At 41.7% G+C, this 14,041-nt stretch overlaps 1 protein-coding gene across 1 annotated transcript; it reads right to left on the reverse strand.

Annotated features, from left to right (window-relative positions):
- Positions 1-2,511: 2,511 nt before the first annotated feature.
- On the reverse strand, positions 2,512-6,234 carry LOC131023098 (uncharacterized). The gene is made up of 2 exons (XM_057952642.1): positions 6,056-6,234; positions 2,512-3,157 (listed from the first exon to the last, which is right to left on the reverse strand). The coding sequence occupies exons 1-2, from the start codon at positions 6,232-6,234 to the stop codon at positions 2,512-2,514; spliced, it is 825 nt and encodes a 274-aa protein (XP_057808625.1).
- Positions 6,235-14,041: the final 7,807 nt, after the last annotated feature.

Genomic DNA, 14,041 nt, shown 5'->3' on the forward strand with positions numbered 1-14,041 from the left:
ACATAACAGTACTAAAAGTACTCTGCAGCGGAAAAGTAGCTAGACATATGTATGAACACATATTCTAGACAGGTTACATATTTATTAACAACCCCGTAACTCTGCTCATTGCAGCACCATCATCACACCGGCTCAACCTGCACATTTTTAGAAAAACATATGCAGGGCTGAGTACAAAAGCACTCAGTGAACACATGCCAAAGCATCACATCTCATGCTTTATAAAGCTATAAATTGTCATTGCCATACTTTAAACAAAGCATAAGGGATTTATCTAAAGCCTTATGTTTGCTAAATTCATTTTCGTTTCTCAAAGTTGACTGGCCAGTCTATGTTTTCAAGTAAGTACCATATCTGTTAACTTATGTACTGAGAGGGAGGCCTCCCTCTACAGCACTGCAATCGGCCAACCTGGAAGCTGACTCACGATCACTGTGTACACTAATTCTACCTCTCGTAGAACCTATATCATTTCTCATACAGATAGATAACATACTAAAATCTCCAATATTTGGCAATACAATAACTTCAAAATATATTTTCAGTTCATGCTTTGAAAGGAAAATAAAACATCAATGCAATTAACATCCAATTAGTCATACATCATGCATCATACATCAATACATCAAACGCATAAACATCTTGATTTTAGCGTAGAAAAGCCTACCTCGTTGCGTCTATGCAAACAGGTAACGTCACTCTCTCTCTCAAGTCGTCACTTCCAAACGAACCTTCATTGTTATGAAGAATCGATAAGAAGAAGAATCATTAAACAGAAAACTAACTTCCTATTCTTAAGCTCAAATAGGGAAATAAAACTTAACATTTAACTCAACTGCCCTGTCAGCGCTGACTTGGCAGTCAGAGCTGACTCACAGCCAGAGCTGAACTCGTCAGCCAGAGCTGACTCGCCAGCCAGAGAAATCGCCCGCCAGAGAAATCACCCGCCAAAGAAATCGCCTGCCAGAGAAATCGCCTGCCAGAGAAATCAACAGGGTGCCAGAGCAGCGAAGTCCTCCAGAGCTAACTTCTAGAGCTAACCTCCAGAGCTGACTTGCCAGAGCAGAACTCAACAGCACAACAACTGCCAGAGCTGACTATGCTCGGCAGAGCTGGATTTCACGCAGCAGACTCAACAATAACAACACTCAAACATGCTCTCTCTCGATCTAACACTCCTCAAAACTTTAAACTTAACCTATCATGCTCAACTTCAACTTAGAACATAAAACTCAAGAAAACCCTAATATGCATTTCTAAGTTTCACGCACAGTACAGCCATTTGTACAACCTACAATCTTTCATGCTTGGTAAAAATAATGATAAACAAAGAACAAACCTAGCATGCTCCTAAAACACAAACACAAGTTACATCGATTAACAAAAATCGAAGAACAAGTGACGACGACGAAGAACATAGCCGGGCTGCCCTCTTGGGTTCCCTTGCTATGGTTCGAACCAACCTTAACTCCTTCATTAAACATGCTCAACATCTACCCAAGAACAACATACTAAAAACTCACGACGATCCGTCGTCGTTTAAAAATAAAGTCGAGAATCGACGTTTTTCGACGTCGACGAAAATCGAAAAGAAAACCGTCAAAATGTAGGTTGAGATGTTACTTACGTAGATACGTGCTCGAAAAGATGATCGGCGCTCATCTCGGTGCTCGAATCGGAGCTCAAAAGCTTGAAGAAGCTTCAAAGGGTGGTGTGTGTTCTTGGTGTTGTGTGTGTGTTTGGCGTGAAAGTGATGGCTGTGGGGCTGACCCACAGCCGCCTTTTATAGAAGGGGAAAAGCCTTTGGGCGGTTGAGGGGGGGTGGTCTAGGTAGGGTAGTTCTAGATATTTAGGATATTAATCACACTTAACCGTTAAATATCTCGTTTGAACGACTAATTACTCGTACTCTTCGTTACTCGCCCTCTCATCTCCCACTCACTTTCATCACACTCGTAAATCCATAAAACTATAGAAAACGTAAGTTCGTTCACGAAATCCTGATAAACGAGCTCGGTTCGTTTATCGAGAAATTCCGGTTTACTATTCACTCATCGTCCAAAAATAAAAACTTTCGTCGTTGTACTCGTATCGAAAAACTAAGATTATTTCTCGACGACGTGCACGTAAGATTTTTGAAAGTCGACAAAAAAACGAAATAGCAGTATTTACTATCCATCGTCAAAAATTCTAAAATTTCAAAAACGTTTAAACGGACTCAGATTTAAATTCCGAGTTCATCGTTCTCATTCAAATAATTATCTCTAATTATTCAAACACTCGAACTCAATTACGGATATAAAATCCCACATCATTCTCACATCAATAAAAAGAACATCTCAACATCACTTCATCAAAAACTAGAACTTCATATAATACATTGCATCATTACACAAAATAAATCAAACAAGGGATCGAATCCCTAAATACTCAAACTTAAGCAAATAAACATGTCATCGGAACCCCGGGTATTACATACCCTCCTCCTTAAACAAAATTTCGTCCCGAAATTTACATCTCCTGAAAAAGTTCTGGGTACTTCTCCCGCATCTTATCTTCAAGTTCCCACGTCGCTTCCTCGTAACCGTGGTGTCTCCATTGGACCTTAACCAATGCAATTGATTTGCTTCTCAATTGTTGGATCTTACGATCTAGAATTATCTCGGGACTTTCTTCATAGCTTAAGTCTGGTTCTAAGACCATTTCCTCTTGGTAGACCACATGCTTTGGGTCGAAAACATATCTCCTCAATTGTGATACGTGGAACACGTTATGCACATTTCCAAAGCTTGGCGGTAAAGCCAACCTACATGCTACTGGACCTATCTTTTCCAAGATCTCATATGGGTCGATAAATCTGGGTCTAAGCTTCCCTTTTACCCCAAATCTATTTATCCCCTTCGAGGGTGAAACCTTGAAGAAAACCTTGTCGCCTATCTCGAAATGCAACTCTGTGCGGCGGGTATCTGCGTAAGATTTTTGTCTATCTTGCGCTTCTTTGATCCTCTGCCTTATCTTTCGGACAATCTCAATCATCTCTGCGACTGTGTCCGGTCCTAACACTTTCCTCTCACCAACTTCATCCCAGTAAAGTGGTGATCTACATTTCTTTCCGTAAAGAGCTTCATACGGAGCCATACCAATAGTCGCCTGGTAACTGTTGTTATAGGCAAACTCTATTAGTGGCAAAATCTTCTCCTAATGTACTCCTCTATCTAGGATAGTGGTTCGTATCATATCTTCTAACGTCTGGATAGTCCTTTCTGACTGTCCATCAGTTTGGGGATGAAAGGCTGTGCTAAAATTCAACCTTGTACCCAACTCTTTCTGTAAACTCATCCAAAAGCGTGACGTAAATTTAGAATCTCTATCTGAGGTGATCGACACCGGTATTCCATGCAATCTTATAACCTCGCGGACGTACAGATGTGCTAACTTATCTGATCCATACGTGATTGGAATCGGTATGAAGTGTGCAGATTTCGTTAGTCGATCTACAATCACCCAAATCGCTGTATTTCCTCTCTGACTTTTGGGTAAAGCCGTCACAAAATCCATTGCTATGTGATCCCATTTCCATTCGGGAATCTCCAATGGGTTTAACTTCCCATAGGGTCGTTGATGTAATGCTTTCACTTGCTGACAAGCTAAGCATCGTTCTACAAACGAAGCTATGTCTCGTTTCATTCCGTCCCACCAAAACCCCTTTTTCAAATCCTGGTACATCTTTGTACCTCCAGGGTGAGCGGTGTAAGGTGTGTCATGAGCTTCACTCATGATCTTATCCTTAAGCTCATCATCGTGGGGAATGCATATTCTTCCCTCAAACAAGATAGCATTATCTTATGCTTCTTGGTAATTCTTGGGATCTCCTGTCCTTATCCTTTCTCGTAACTTTTTCATTTTCTCGTCCTTTCTTTGTGCTTCAACCACCATTTTCCTCAAACTAGGCGTCGTCGCAACGATACTCGCTATTGTTCCTGGTGGTTCTATCACCTCTATCCTCATCTTGTCAAAGTCCTTTATAAGCTCATCCTCCCTCGTGAGAAGAGATCCTAACTTTGACGAGACTTTTCGGTTCAATGCGTCGGCTACTACATTGGCCTTTCCGGGGTGATAGTTAATGCCGCAGTCATAGTTCTTCACTAATTCGAGCCATCTCCTCTGCCTCATGTTAAGATCCTTTTGCTCGAAAAAGTATTTCAAACTTTTGTGGTCCGTGAAAATCTCACATCTAACTCCGTAGAGATGATGCCTCCAAATTTTCAGGGCATGCACAACGGCTGCAAGTTCTAAATCATGTGTTGGATAATTTATCTCGTGGGGTCTAAGTTGTCGTGATGCATAGGCTATCACTCTTTCTTCTTGCATCAAAACACATCCTAGCTCATTCTTTGACGCATCTGTATAGATGGTATACTCTTTATCCATTTCTGGGACTGTCAGCACTGGTGCTGTAGTCAACCTCCTCTTGAGTTCTTGAAAACTCTCCTCGCACTCCTCTGTCCAATTGTACTTAGCTTCTTTTCTAAGTAATTGGGTCATCGGTCTTGCTATCGTGGAAAATCCTTCAATAAACCTACGATAGTAACCTGCTAAGCTTAAGAAGCTACGAATCTCGTTAGGCGTAGTTGGTGATCTCCACTCATGTACGGCTTATACCTTGGCGGGGTCAACCTTAATCCCTTCGGATGAAACAATATGTCCTAAAAACGTTACTTCGTTCAACCAAAATTCACACTTGGTGAATTTGGCGAAAAGCTTCTCAGCTCTAAGCGTTTCCAACACTACTCTCAGATGTTGTTGGTGCTCTTGCTCATTCTTCGAATAGATGAGTATATCATCAATGAAGACTAGGACAAATTTATCCAGGTATTGATGAAACACTCGATTCATGAGATCCATGAATACTACTGGGGCGTTCGTCAAATCGAATGGCATAACTATGAACTCATAGTGTCCATACCTCGTTCGAAAAGCTGTCTTAGGTATATCTTCCTGTCGAATCTTCAACTGGTGATAACCCGATCTCAAGTCAATTTTCGAGAAAATGCTCGCTCCTCTTAATTGATTAAACAAGTCGTCTATCCTTGGTAAAGGATATTTGTTCTTGAGTGTCAATTTATTCAGCTCGCGATAATCTATGCACATTCTCAACGTGCCATCCTTCTTTTTGACAAAAAGGACTGGTGCTCCCCACGGGGATACACTAGGTCGGATAAAACCTAACTCGAGCAGTTCTTGTAACTGAATTTTCAACTCTTGTAGCTCTTTAGGTGCCATTCTGTAGGGTGCCTTCGACACTGGTGCTGAACCAGGTTCTAAGTCGATAGTAAACTCCAACTATCTCGTTGGTGGCAATCCTGGTAACACCTCGGGAAATACATCTCCATATTCCCTTACCACTGCTACATCCTCTAAGTTCTTACTTGATTCTACTTCATCATTCAAGTAAACTAGGTAAGCTTGTGTTCCTTTCTTCTTCATCAACTTCGACGCTTGAAGTGCCGAAACGGTTGGGACTCTCTTACTTCTATCTATGCCATGAAAGCACATCGGTTCCTTCCCAGGTGGCTGGAAAGTTATCATCCTTTTTTTACAGTCAATCGTGGCGAAATTCTCTGCTAACCAATCTATTCCTAAAATAATGTCTACGTCCCACATAGGCATTAAGTGCAAGGTTCTTGCTTTCATCCTTAGTGATCCTAACTCAAGCTCTACGTTAGAGATCACGTGAGAAACTGTAGTAGCTTTACCTACAGGAATAATTACTCTCAATTCGGGTGTAGCTAGTTTTGGTTCCAGTTTGAAAGTATCTACGCATGCTTGAGCAATAAAAGAATGCGAAGCTCCTGTATCAAACAGAACTATAACTGGTACATCCAAAATCTTGCCCATACTTGTCAGGTTTCCCTGATTTTTCTCAGGCTATTTCTCATTGAGCGCAAAGGCTCTCTGATGTTGTGGCGGTTGTGGTAGTTGCTGTTGCTGCTGCTATTTCTGCTGTTTCTGTGGACCTTGCGGTTGACGCTGTTGTTTGGGCGGTTGCGGATACCCCATAATGGCTCTCAAGGGCTGAGCCGAACTCTGATCAGGCTTCCCTCTTGCCATTCCTTGTTGTTTACTCGGGCAGTGCGACGAGTAATGACCAGCTTGTCCACAGTTGTAGCAAACATTAGATCCAGCTTTGCAAACCCTCAAGTGCATCTTGTTGCACTTGGCACACGGCGGCATCCTCTGTTGTCCTGATGACTGTCCAGGGTATTGTTGTTTACCCTGTTGTTGTTGGCCTGGTCCTTGCCATGGCTTTCTGTTGTCTTGTCCTCTGTCCTCCCATTTTCTCTTCCCACTCTATGCTGGAGGCGCAGTCTGTTGTCCTCCAGACATTTTTGTCTGAGTTAACGGTGGTGCAGGTGCTTGCAGTACTTTCTCTGGCTGCATAGCCAACTCCATATCTAAGGCTCGATTCAAGGCCTCAGTGTATGATAGTGCAGCCTGACTTGCCAACACTACCCTAATGTCCTGCCTCAAATCGGCGCAGAAAAGCTCAGACATCTTCTCATCAGTGTCCACCTTCTGTGGAGCAAAACGTGATAAATCACAGAATTCTCGGTCATACTCTGCAACCGATTTCTTCCCTTGCTTCAAATTCACAAATTCAGCTTCTCGCTGCTTGCGATAACTCCTCGGTACGTACTTCTCGAAAAGCGTAGTCTTAAATTGTTCCCAGGTGTAGTTCTCTATTTGCTCGGGCGTCAGGGTCTTCTGACGTGCTTCCCACCAGTAATCGGCTGATCCGGTTAGTTGGAAGGACATGCACAACATCCTTTCCTGATCATTACACCTGAGGAACTTAAAGATCCTCTCCAAAGCTCTAACCTAATCTTCCGCCTCTTGTGGACTTCCAGTTCCACTAAATCCGGGTGGATTTTGTCGAAGAAAAAGATCTTTGATTCTCCTCTCGGGTTGCGGTGGTGGCGGGGGTGTATCTTCCCGCCTGTCATCTAAATTACGTCCTTGGTTGCGTCTCGGAGGCATTCTGTACTAACAGAAGAAAATTCTCACGTCAAACATCATTCTAAGCTTCGACGAAGCTAAACTCAACTCAAGGAAACCAACACGCTCACTCAAAATTCGTAAAAGAAATAAAACTTATCAATGCTAACAAAAGACCACTCTGGTCAACCATATATACCCATCATAAGGTTGCCTCTTTAGAGGACTTATACAAAAATACCATAGTACTTATTATGATGTCGCTCTAAGCTAACATCATAAATAGTACTATGTCTCGGTATGGACCTCATACGGTCACTCCTACCGGCGACTCATCTAGTTGCTACTCTAGCATACTAGGAACGTCTATCTATATGGCATCTATAGGGCAATATATACACATGCCTATCTAAGCATGTCAAAACATCAAGTGCTAGCATCTCCCACTATATACATCACTACATAAAAGAAAAACTACGGCCAGGGCGTACTGCCCACACTCTCGCGGTCCTCATCGGCTCTAACCTCTACCAGATCCTCCATCGGCTCCTCCTCGTCCTCATCCTCGACTACAGCCTCTATCGGATCCTCCATCGGCTCCTCCTCGTCCTCATCCTCGGCTATAACCTCTATCGGATCCTCCATCGGCTCCTCCTCGTCCTCATCCTCGGCTATAACCTCTATCGGATCCTCCATCGGCTCCTCCTCGTCCTCGGCCTCAACCCTAGCCTCTATCGGGTCCTCTCCAAAAACGAACTCGATGGCTACCAATCTCTCCTGGAGCTCCCGGTGCGAAAGACATCCCGTCAGCAGATCCGCGTAGAGAATCTGAGTGTCTGTGACAAACCCCATCTCGTGCGGGTCCAGTGGCTCAAGACGGCACGTCCCAACTGGAACCTGCTGCTCTGGGTCATCCTCGGCAGACCTCTGAACTCTTGCGGGGCGAGATCCTCTTGCCTCGCACTGGTCCTGGTGACCAACTCTGGGAACAGCGGGAATAGTAGGTGAGGGTACACAGTATGGAGATGGAGTATAGTACGGAGATGGTGGCCTGTCAACCGTACTAGGCGATTGTATAGCCTGAGGGGCTGGAGCTGGCACTGACTCGTCGTGGTATGACCCAAACTCGGGCGGCTCAATCGCAAAAGTGCGGGCCAAATCAAACGGCCTCTCGTGCGGTCCAATAGGGGGAACTCCCCAAGCCAGAAACTGATGGCTCAACACGGCCACGAAACCAGTGAAGTCTCCGTAGAGATCAAAGGCTTGTCCCACGTGGTAGATGTAATGGGGAGCCATAGCTCCTGCCCATCTCTGCCACTCGTCCGGCAGCACACTGACTAGGCGCATGATGCCATCAAGACCAGTAACCCCTGCTCGAAGGCTGGCCTCTAGCCACAGTCTATGGTAGTGCGCCAGGAACTATGACAACGTGTTTCGGTGGCAGATGCCGTATGTCTCGTACTCATACTTGACCTGTGCTGGGGTCGATCTCGCTGTCGTCCGCTTTCGCGCGGTGCGGATAATCCTGGCCATCCTATAAGGAAAACTTAAAGGTGACTCGAAGTACTAACCCGACTCAACTCAGGAAACATAACCAAGCACAACAAAAAAAACTCAAACAAACAAGTACTTAAAAGCAAATGCTAAATCTCTCAAGCTTAAGCTCTAAGTTCTCATTTCATCCATCTACTTAGTAGAAAATCTTTCTAAACAATGATATTAGATTCCTGTATCTAAATCATCGTGACTCAACTCAACTGCTCAAACAATACACATCACAAAAACGTCACATCTTACATCACTTCATAATTCATGCAACATAATAACTCGTTATTAATCATGTTGTCATGCTCAATCTCAAGCTATGCATTTTCAAAGTATAACATCATAACTCATCATATAATATCAAAATTTAATGACGATTAAACTTTGAAATTTTTACATACCTCGTTGAGCTTGGTGTGATGGTGCGTCGAGCTTACGGTTGTTAATAACTATTAGCCTAGTGAATCATTCTAGACTCAACTCAATACTTCCAATTCAGAGCTTTAACCTACAAGCCAAAGCTCTGATACCACTCTGTCGCAGCCCGCCCCAGCTAGGGATAGCTAGGCCGAGTGATCCACGACTAGGGACGGGGTTAAAGAAGAAGGGGAAGAAAGGGGCGTCAATTATAACCGTAAAACTTACTCATTTTAATAAGACTCGTCATTTATTACTCATTAATGCAAAATAAAACAGTCTAATGAAAGACAACGTAAGACTCAGTTTAAGCATTAAAGAAAGATGACATAAAACTTAATAAGACGTTAATCAAGTTATTACATCAACAAAAAAAAACATCATCTTAAACTTAAAGTACGACATAACAGTACTAAAAGTACTCTGCAGCGGAAAAGTAGCTAGACATATGTATGAACACATATTCTAGACAGGTTACATATTTATTAACAACCCCGTAACTCTGCTCATTGCAGCACCATCATCACACCGGCTCAACCTGCACATTTTTAGAAAAACATATGCAGGGCTGAGTACAAAAGCACTCAGTGAACACATGCCAAAGCATCACATCTCATGCTTTATAAAGCTATAAATTATCATTGCCATACTTTAAACAAAGCATAAGGGATTTATCTAAAGCCTTATGTTTGCTAAATTCATTTTCGTTTCTCAAAGTTGACTGGCCAGTCTATGTTTTCAAGTAAGTACCATATCTGTTAACTTATGTACTGAGAGGGAGGCCTCCCTCTACAGCACTGCAATCGGCCAACCTGGAAGCTGACTCACGATCACTGTGTACACTAATTCTACCTCTCGTAGAACCTATATCATTTCTCATACAGATAGATAACATACTAAAATCTCCAATATTTGGCAATACAATAACTTCAAAATATATTTTCAGTTCATGCTTTGAAAGGAAAATAAAACATCAATGCAATTAACATCAAATTAGTCATACATCATGCATCATACATCAATACATCAAACGCATAAACATCTTGATTTTAGCGTAGAAAAGCCTACCTCGTTGCGTCTATGCAAACAGGTAACGTCACTCTCTCTCTCAAGTCGTCACTTCCAAACGAACCTTCATTGTTATGAAGAATCGATAAGAAGAAGAATCATTAAACAGAAAACTAACTTCCTATTCTTAAGCTCAAATAGGGAAATAAAACTTAACATTTAACTCAACTGCCCTGTCAGCGCTGACTTGGCAGTCAGAGCTGACTCACAGCCAAAGCTGAACTCGTCAGCCAGAGCTGACTCGCCAGCCAGAGCTGAACTCGTCAGCCAGAGCTGACTCGCCAGCCAGAGAAATCGCCCGCCAGAGAAATCGCCCGCCAGAGAAATCACCTGCCAGAGAAATCGCCTGCCAGAGAAATCGCCTGCCAGAGAAATCAACAGGGTGCCAGAGCAGCGAAGTCCTCCAGAGCTAACTTCCAGAGCTAACCTCCAGAGCTGACTTGCCAGAGCAGAACTCAACAGCACAACAACTGCCAGAGCTGACTATGCTCGGCAAAGCTGGATTTCACGCAGCAGACTCAACAATAACAACACTCAAACATGCTCTCTCTCGATCTAACACTACTCAAAACTTTAAACTTAACCTATCATGTTCAACTTCAACTTAGAACACAAAACTCAAGAAAACCCTAATATGCATTTCTAAGTTTCACGCACAGTACAACCATCTGTACAACCTACAATCTATCATGCTTGGTAAAAATAATGATAAACAAAGAACAAACCAAGCATGCTCCTAAAATACAAACACAAGTTACATCGATTAACAAAAATCGAAGAACAAGTGACGACGACGAAGAACATAGCCGGGCTGCCCTCTTGGGTTCCCTTGCTATGGTTCGAACCAACCTTAACTCCTTAATTAAACATGATCAACATCTACCCAAGAACAACATACTAAAAACTCACGACGATCCGTCGTCGTTTCAAAATAAAGTCGAGAATCGACGTTTTTCGACATCGACGAAAATCGAAAAGAAAACCGTCAAAACGTAGGTTGAGATGTTACTTACGTAGATACGTGCTCGAAAAGATGATCGGCGCTCGTCTCGGTGCTCGAATCGGAGCTCAAAAGCTTGAAGAAGCTTCAAAGGGTGGTGTGTGTTCTTGGTGTTGTGTGTGTGTTTGGCGTGAAAGTGATGGCTGTGGGGCTGACCCACAGCCGCCTTTTATAGAAGGGGAAAAGCCTTTGGGCGGTTGGGGGGGTGGTCTAGGTAGGGTAGTCCTAGATATTTAGGATATTAATCCCACTTAGTCGTTAAATATCTCGTTTTAACGACTAATTACTCGTACTCTTCGTTACTCGCCCTCTCGTCTCCCACTCACTTTCATCACACTCGTAAATCCATAAAACTATAGAAAACGTAAGTTCGTTCACGAAATCCTGATAAACGAGCTCGGTTCGTTTATCGAGAAATTCCAGTTTACTATTCACTCGTCGTCCAAAAATAAAAACTTTCGTCGTTGGACTCGTATCGAAAAACTAAGATTATTTCTCGACAACGTGCACGTAAGATTTTTGAAAGTCGACAAAAAGACGAAATAGCAGTATTTACTATTCATCGTCAAAAAGTCAAAATTTCAAAAACGTTTAAACGGACTCAGATTTAAATTCCGAGTTCATCGTTCTCATTCAAATAATTATCTCTAATTATTCAAACACTCGAATTCAATTACGGATATAAAATCCCACATCATTCTCACATCAATAAAAAGAACATCTCAACATCACTTCATCAAAAACTAGAACTTCATATAATACATCGCATCATTACACAAAATAAGTCAAACAAGGGATCGAATCCCTAAATACTCAAACTTAAGCAAATAAACATGTCATCGGAACCCCGGGTATTACACACTATCATATCATAACCATAAATTTGAGTGATTAGAATGTGGTGAATTGCCCTTTTGATAAACAGTGTTCTGTCAGCATTACCTCTAACAAAGCCAAATTCAAGCAAGAAATTAGTTAAGTGACCATACCATGCTTTAGGGGCTTGTTTAAGGCCATATAAAGCTTTCTTTAACTTGTACACATGTCTCGGGTTGTGTGGATCTTCAAACCCCTTTGGTTGCTTGACATACCCTTCTTCGTTGAGTACTCCATTTAAGAATGCTCCCTTGACATCCATTTATAATAATTTTATGCCAAGATGACATGCAATGGCTAGAAGCAATCTTATGGACTCGATTCGTGCTACCGGTGCAAAAGTGTCATCAAAGTTCACTCCTTCGACTTGAGTGTATACTTGTGTCACTAATCGAGCTTTGGTGCGGACAATGGTTCCGCACTCATCAGACTTATTCTTGAAGATCCATTTTGTTCCTATGACATTTCGGTCAGCAGGCCTAGGAACCAAGTACCACACATCATTTTGGAGACAAAACAAATGAATCCAGGTACAGACGTGCATATAGAAGATAAACAAATTATTTTTCGATAGTCAAGTGGTGCCTTACTTCTTGTTCTCATTCCATCAATTACATTACCTATGACTTGAGATACTGGATGGTTTTTTCGAAGTCTCTACTTGACAAACTTATGAAAAAAGATGTGAAGTAAGCCACGCTGTGTGGACGTTTACTCACATTGCCGATCACTTTGTCTAGAAACCACTTGTGGAAGTCTAAATAATTTTAAGAATAAAAATTATTAAGTAATAACCTCAATCTAACTTTGAAAATTAAATTCTCTAAATTGACATAGTCACTAGGACCATGCCGCATTCAATTTAATTTCTTAGTTATCTTATTTAATTCCATCATCTAAAGTACTTGTGAAATATTATACGAGTAAGTCACGTAGTGTGGACGTTTACCGTATAACTCCCACTACTTAAATGGATTAAATCTTCGTTTAGAAGTCTCAACTTTACAAACTCGTGAGAAACAAATGTGAAATAAGCCACGCAATGTGGACGTTTACTCACACTATCAAAACACTTCGTCTTGAGACCGTTTGTGGAGATCTATATAATTTTTATCACCTATAAAATTATAAAACTGCTTAGTCTTTTTCTTTCAAAAGGTTTGATCATGCAAAAAAAAAAATCACATAATCCTAAACATGCTTTTCTAGAACTAAACATGTAAAACATGCTCTCAAAATTCTAAAACATGCTTAATAAATGCAATAAAACTTAGCATGCTCGTCTAAGCACAGTTAATAAATAAATATCAACAAAATTGGATATGCTATAACTGCGATATCTAAAGCAAAGACATACATAGCATGCTCTTGCATAATTAAGACATTCACGACATGCGAAGAATAAACAAATAAATAATTCTTTGTGGCCCATTCGTGAAATTCCTTTCTAATCTATTAAATTAAAATAATTCTTCGTTACTTTTGGTGGTTCGTTTGTTATTATTGGTGTTGAATTCAGCTGGTAGATTGAGGGAATTCGATTCCTTGAGAGAGAATTTTGAGTTGAAAAAGGCAAGAGAGAGTGAGATTATTAGAGTGAAAAGAGCCATTAGTTTGAGTGGTACACGAGTGCTGAGTGATTCATCGTTGAGTGATACACGAGTGCTTGTGAGGTAGTGAGGTCCTATTGTTTGACTAACCGTTTGTTATTTTTGTGTCAATGTGTCAAAGAAAGATGAACAGGTTTCAAGTACGGATGATCATCATGTTATTGATCCAAAGACGAAGTTTATAATGGAGGCACTTCGATCAGAATTAGGTAATATTCTGAGATCCGAGTTGGAAGGGGTGCATGAAAGGATCAACCAGATCGAGCAGTCTCAATCCAAAGAGACCAATTTCACTCGAGGAGGAGACCGAAGTGACAGACGAGGCCGTGGTAGTAGAGGAGGTCGATTCCAATATCATCAGTATGAGGAGCATGGAGACGATACAGATTTTGGTGAGGAAGAGGACTGGCATCGAGATGGCGGTAGGACTTGGCAAGATAACAATCTGGGCAACATGAAGATGAACATTCCCTCATTCCAAGGGAAAAATGATCCAAAGCTCAAGAAGGTGAAGCTGGCTGCAATAGAG

The sequence above is a fragment of the Salvia miltiorrhiza genome, chromosome 4 (genome assembly GCF_028751815.1).
Source record: "Salvia miltiorrhiza cultivar Shanhuang (shh) chromosome 4, IMPLAD_Smil_shh, whole genome shotgun sequence".
Taxonomy (NCBI): Eukaryota; Viridiplantae; Streptophyta; class Magnoliopsida; order Lamiales; family Lamiaceae; genus Salvia; species Salvia miltiorrhiza.

What these genes read in the sequence shown, in the direction of transcription:
- LOC131023098 (XM_057952642.1), bottom strand. Translation starts at nt 6,234, where the DNA reads ATGCCGCCGTGTGCCAAGTGCAACAAGATGCACTTGAGGGTTTGCAAA. An exon ending in CCCTTGAGAGCCATTATGGG is followed by an intron (nt 3,158 to 6,055) that starts GTATCCGCAACC and finishes CTATAACAACAG; the next exon opens with TTACCAGGCGACTATTGGTA.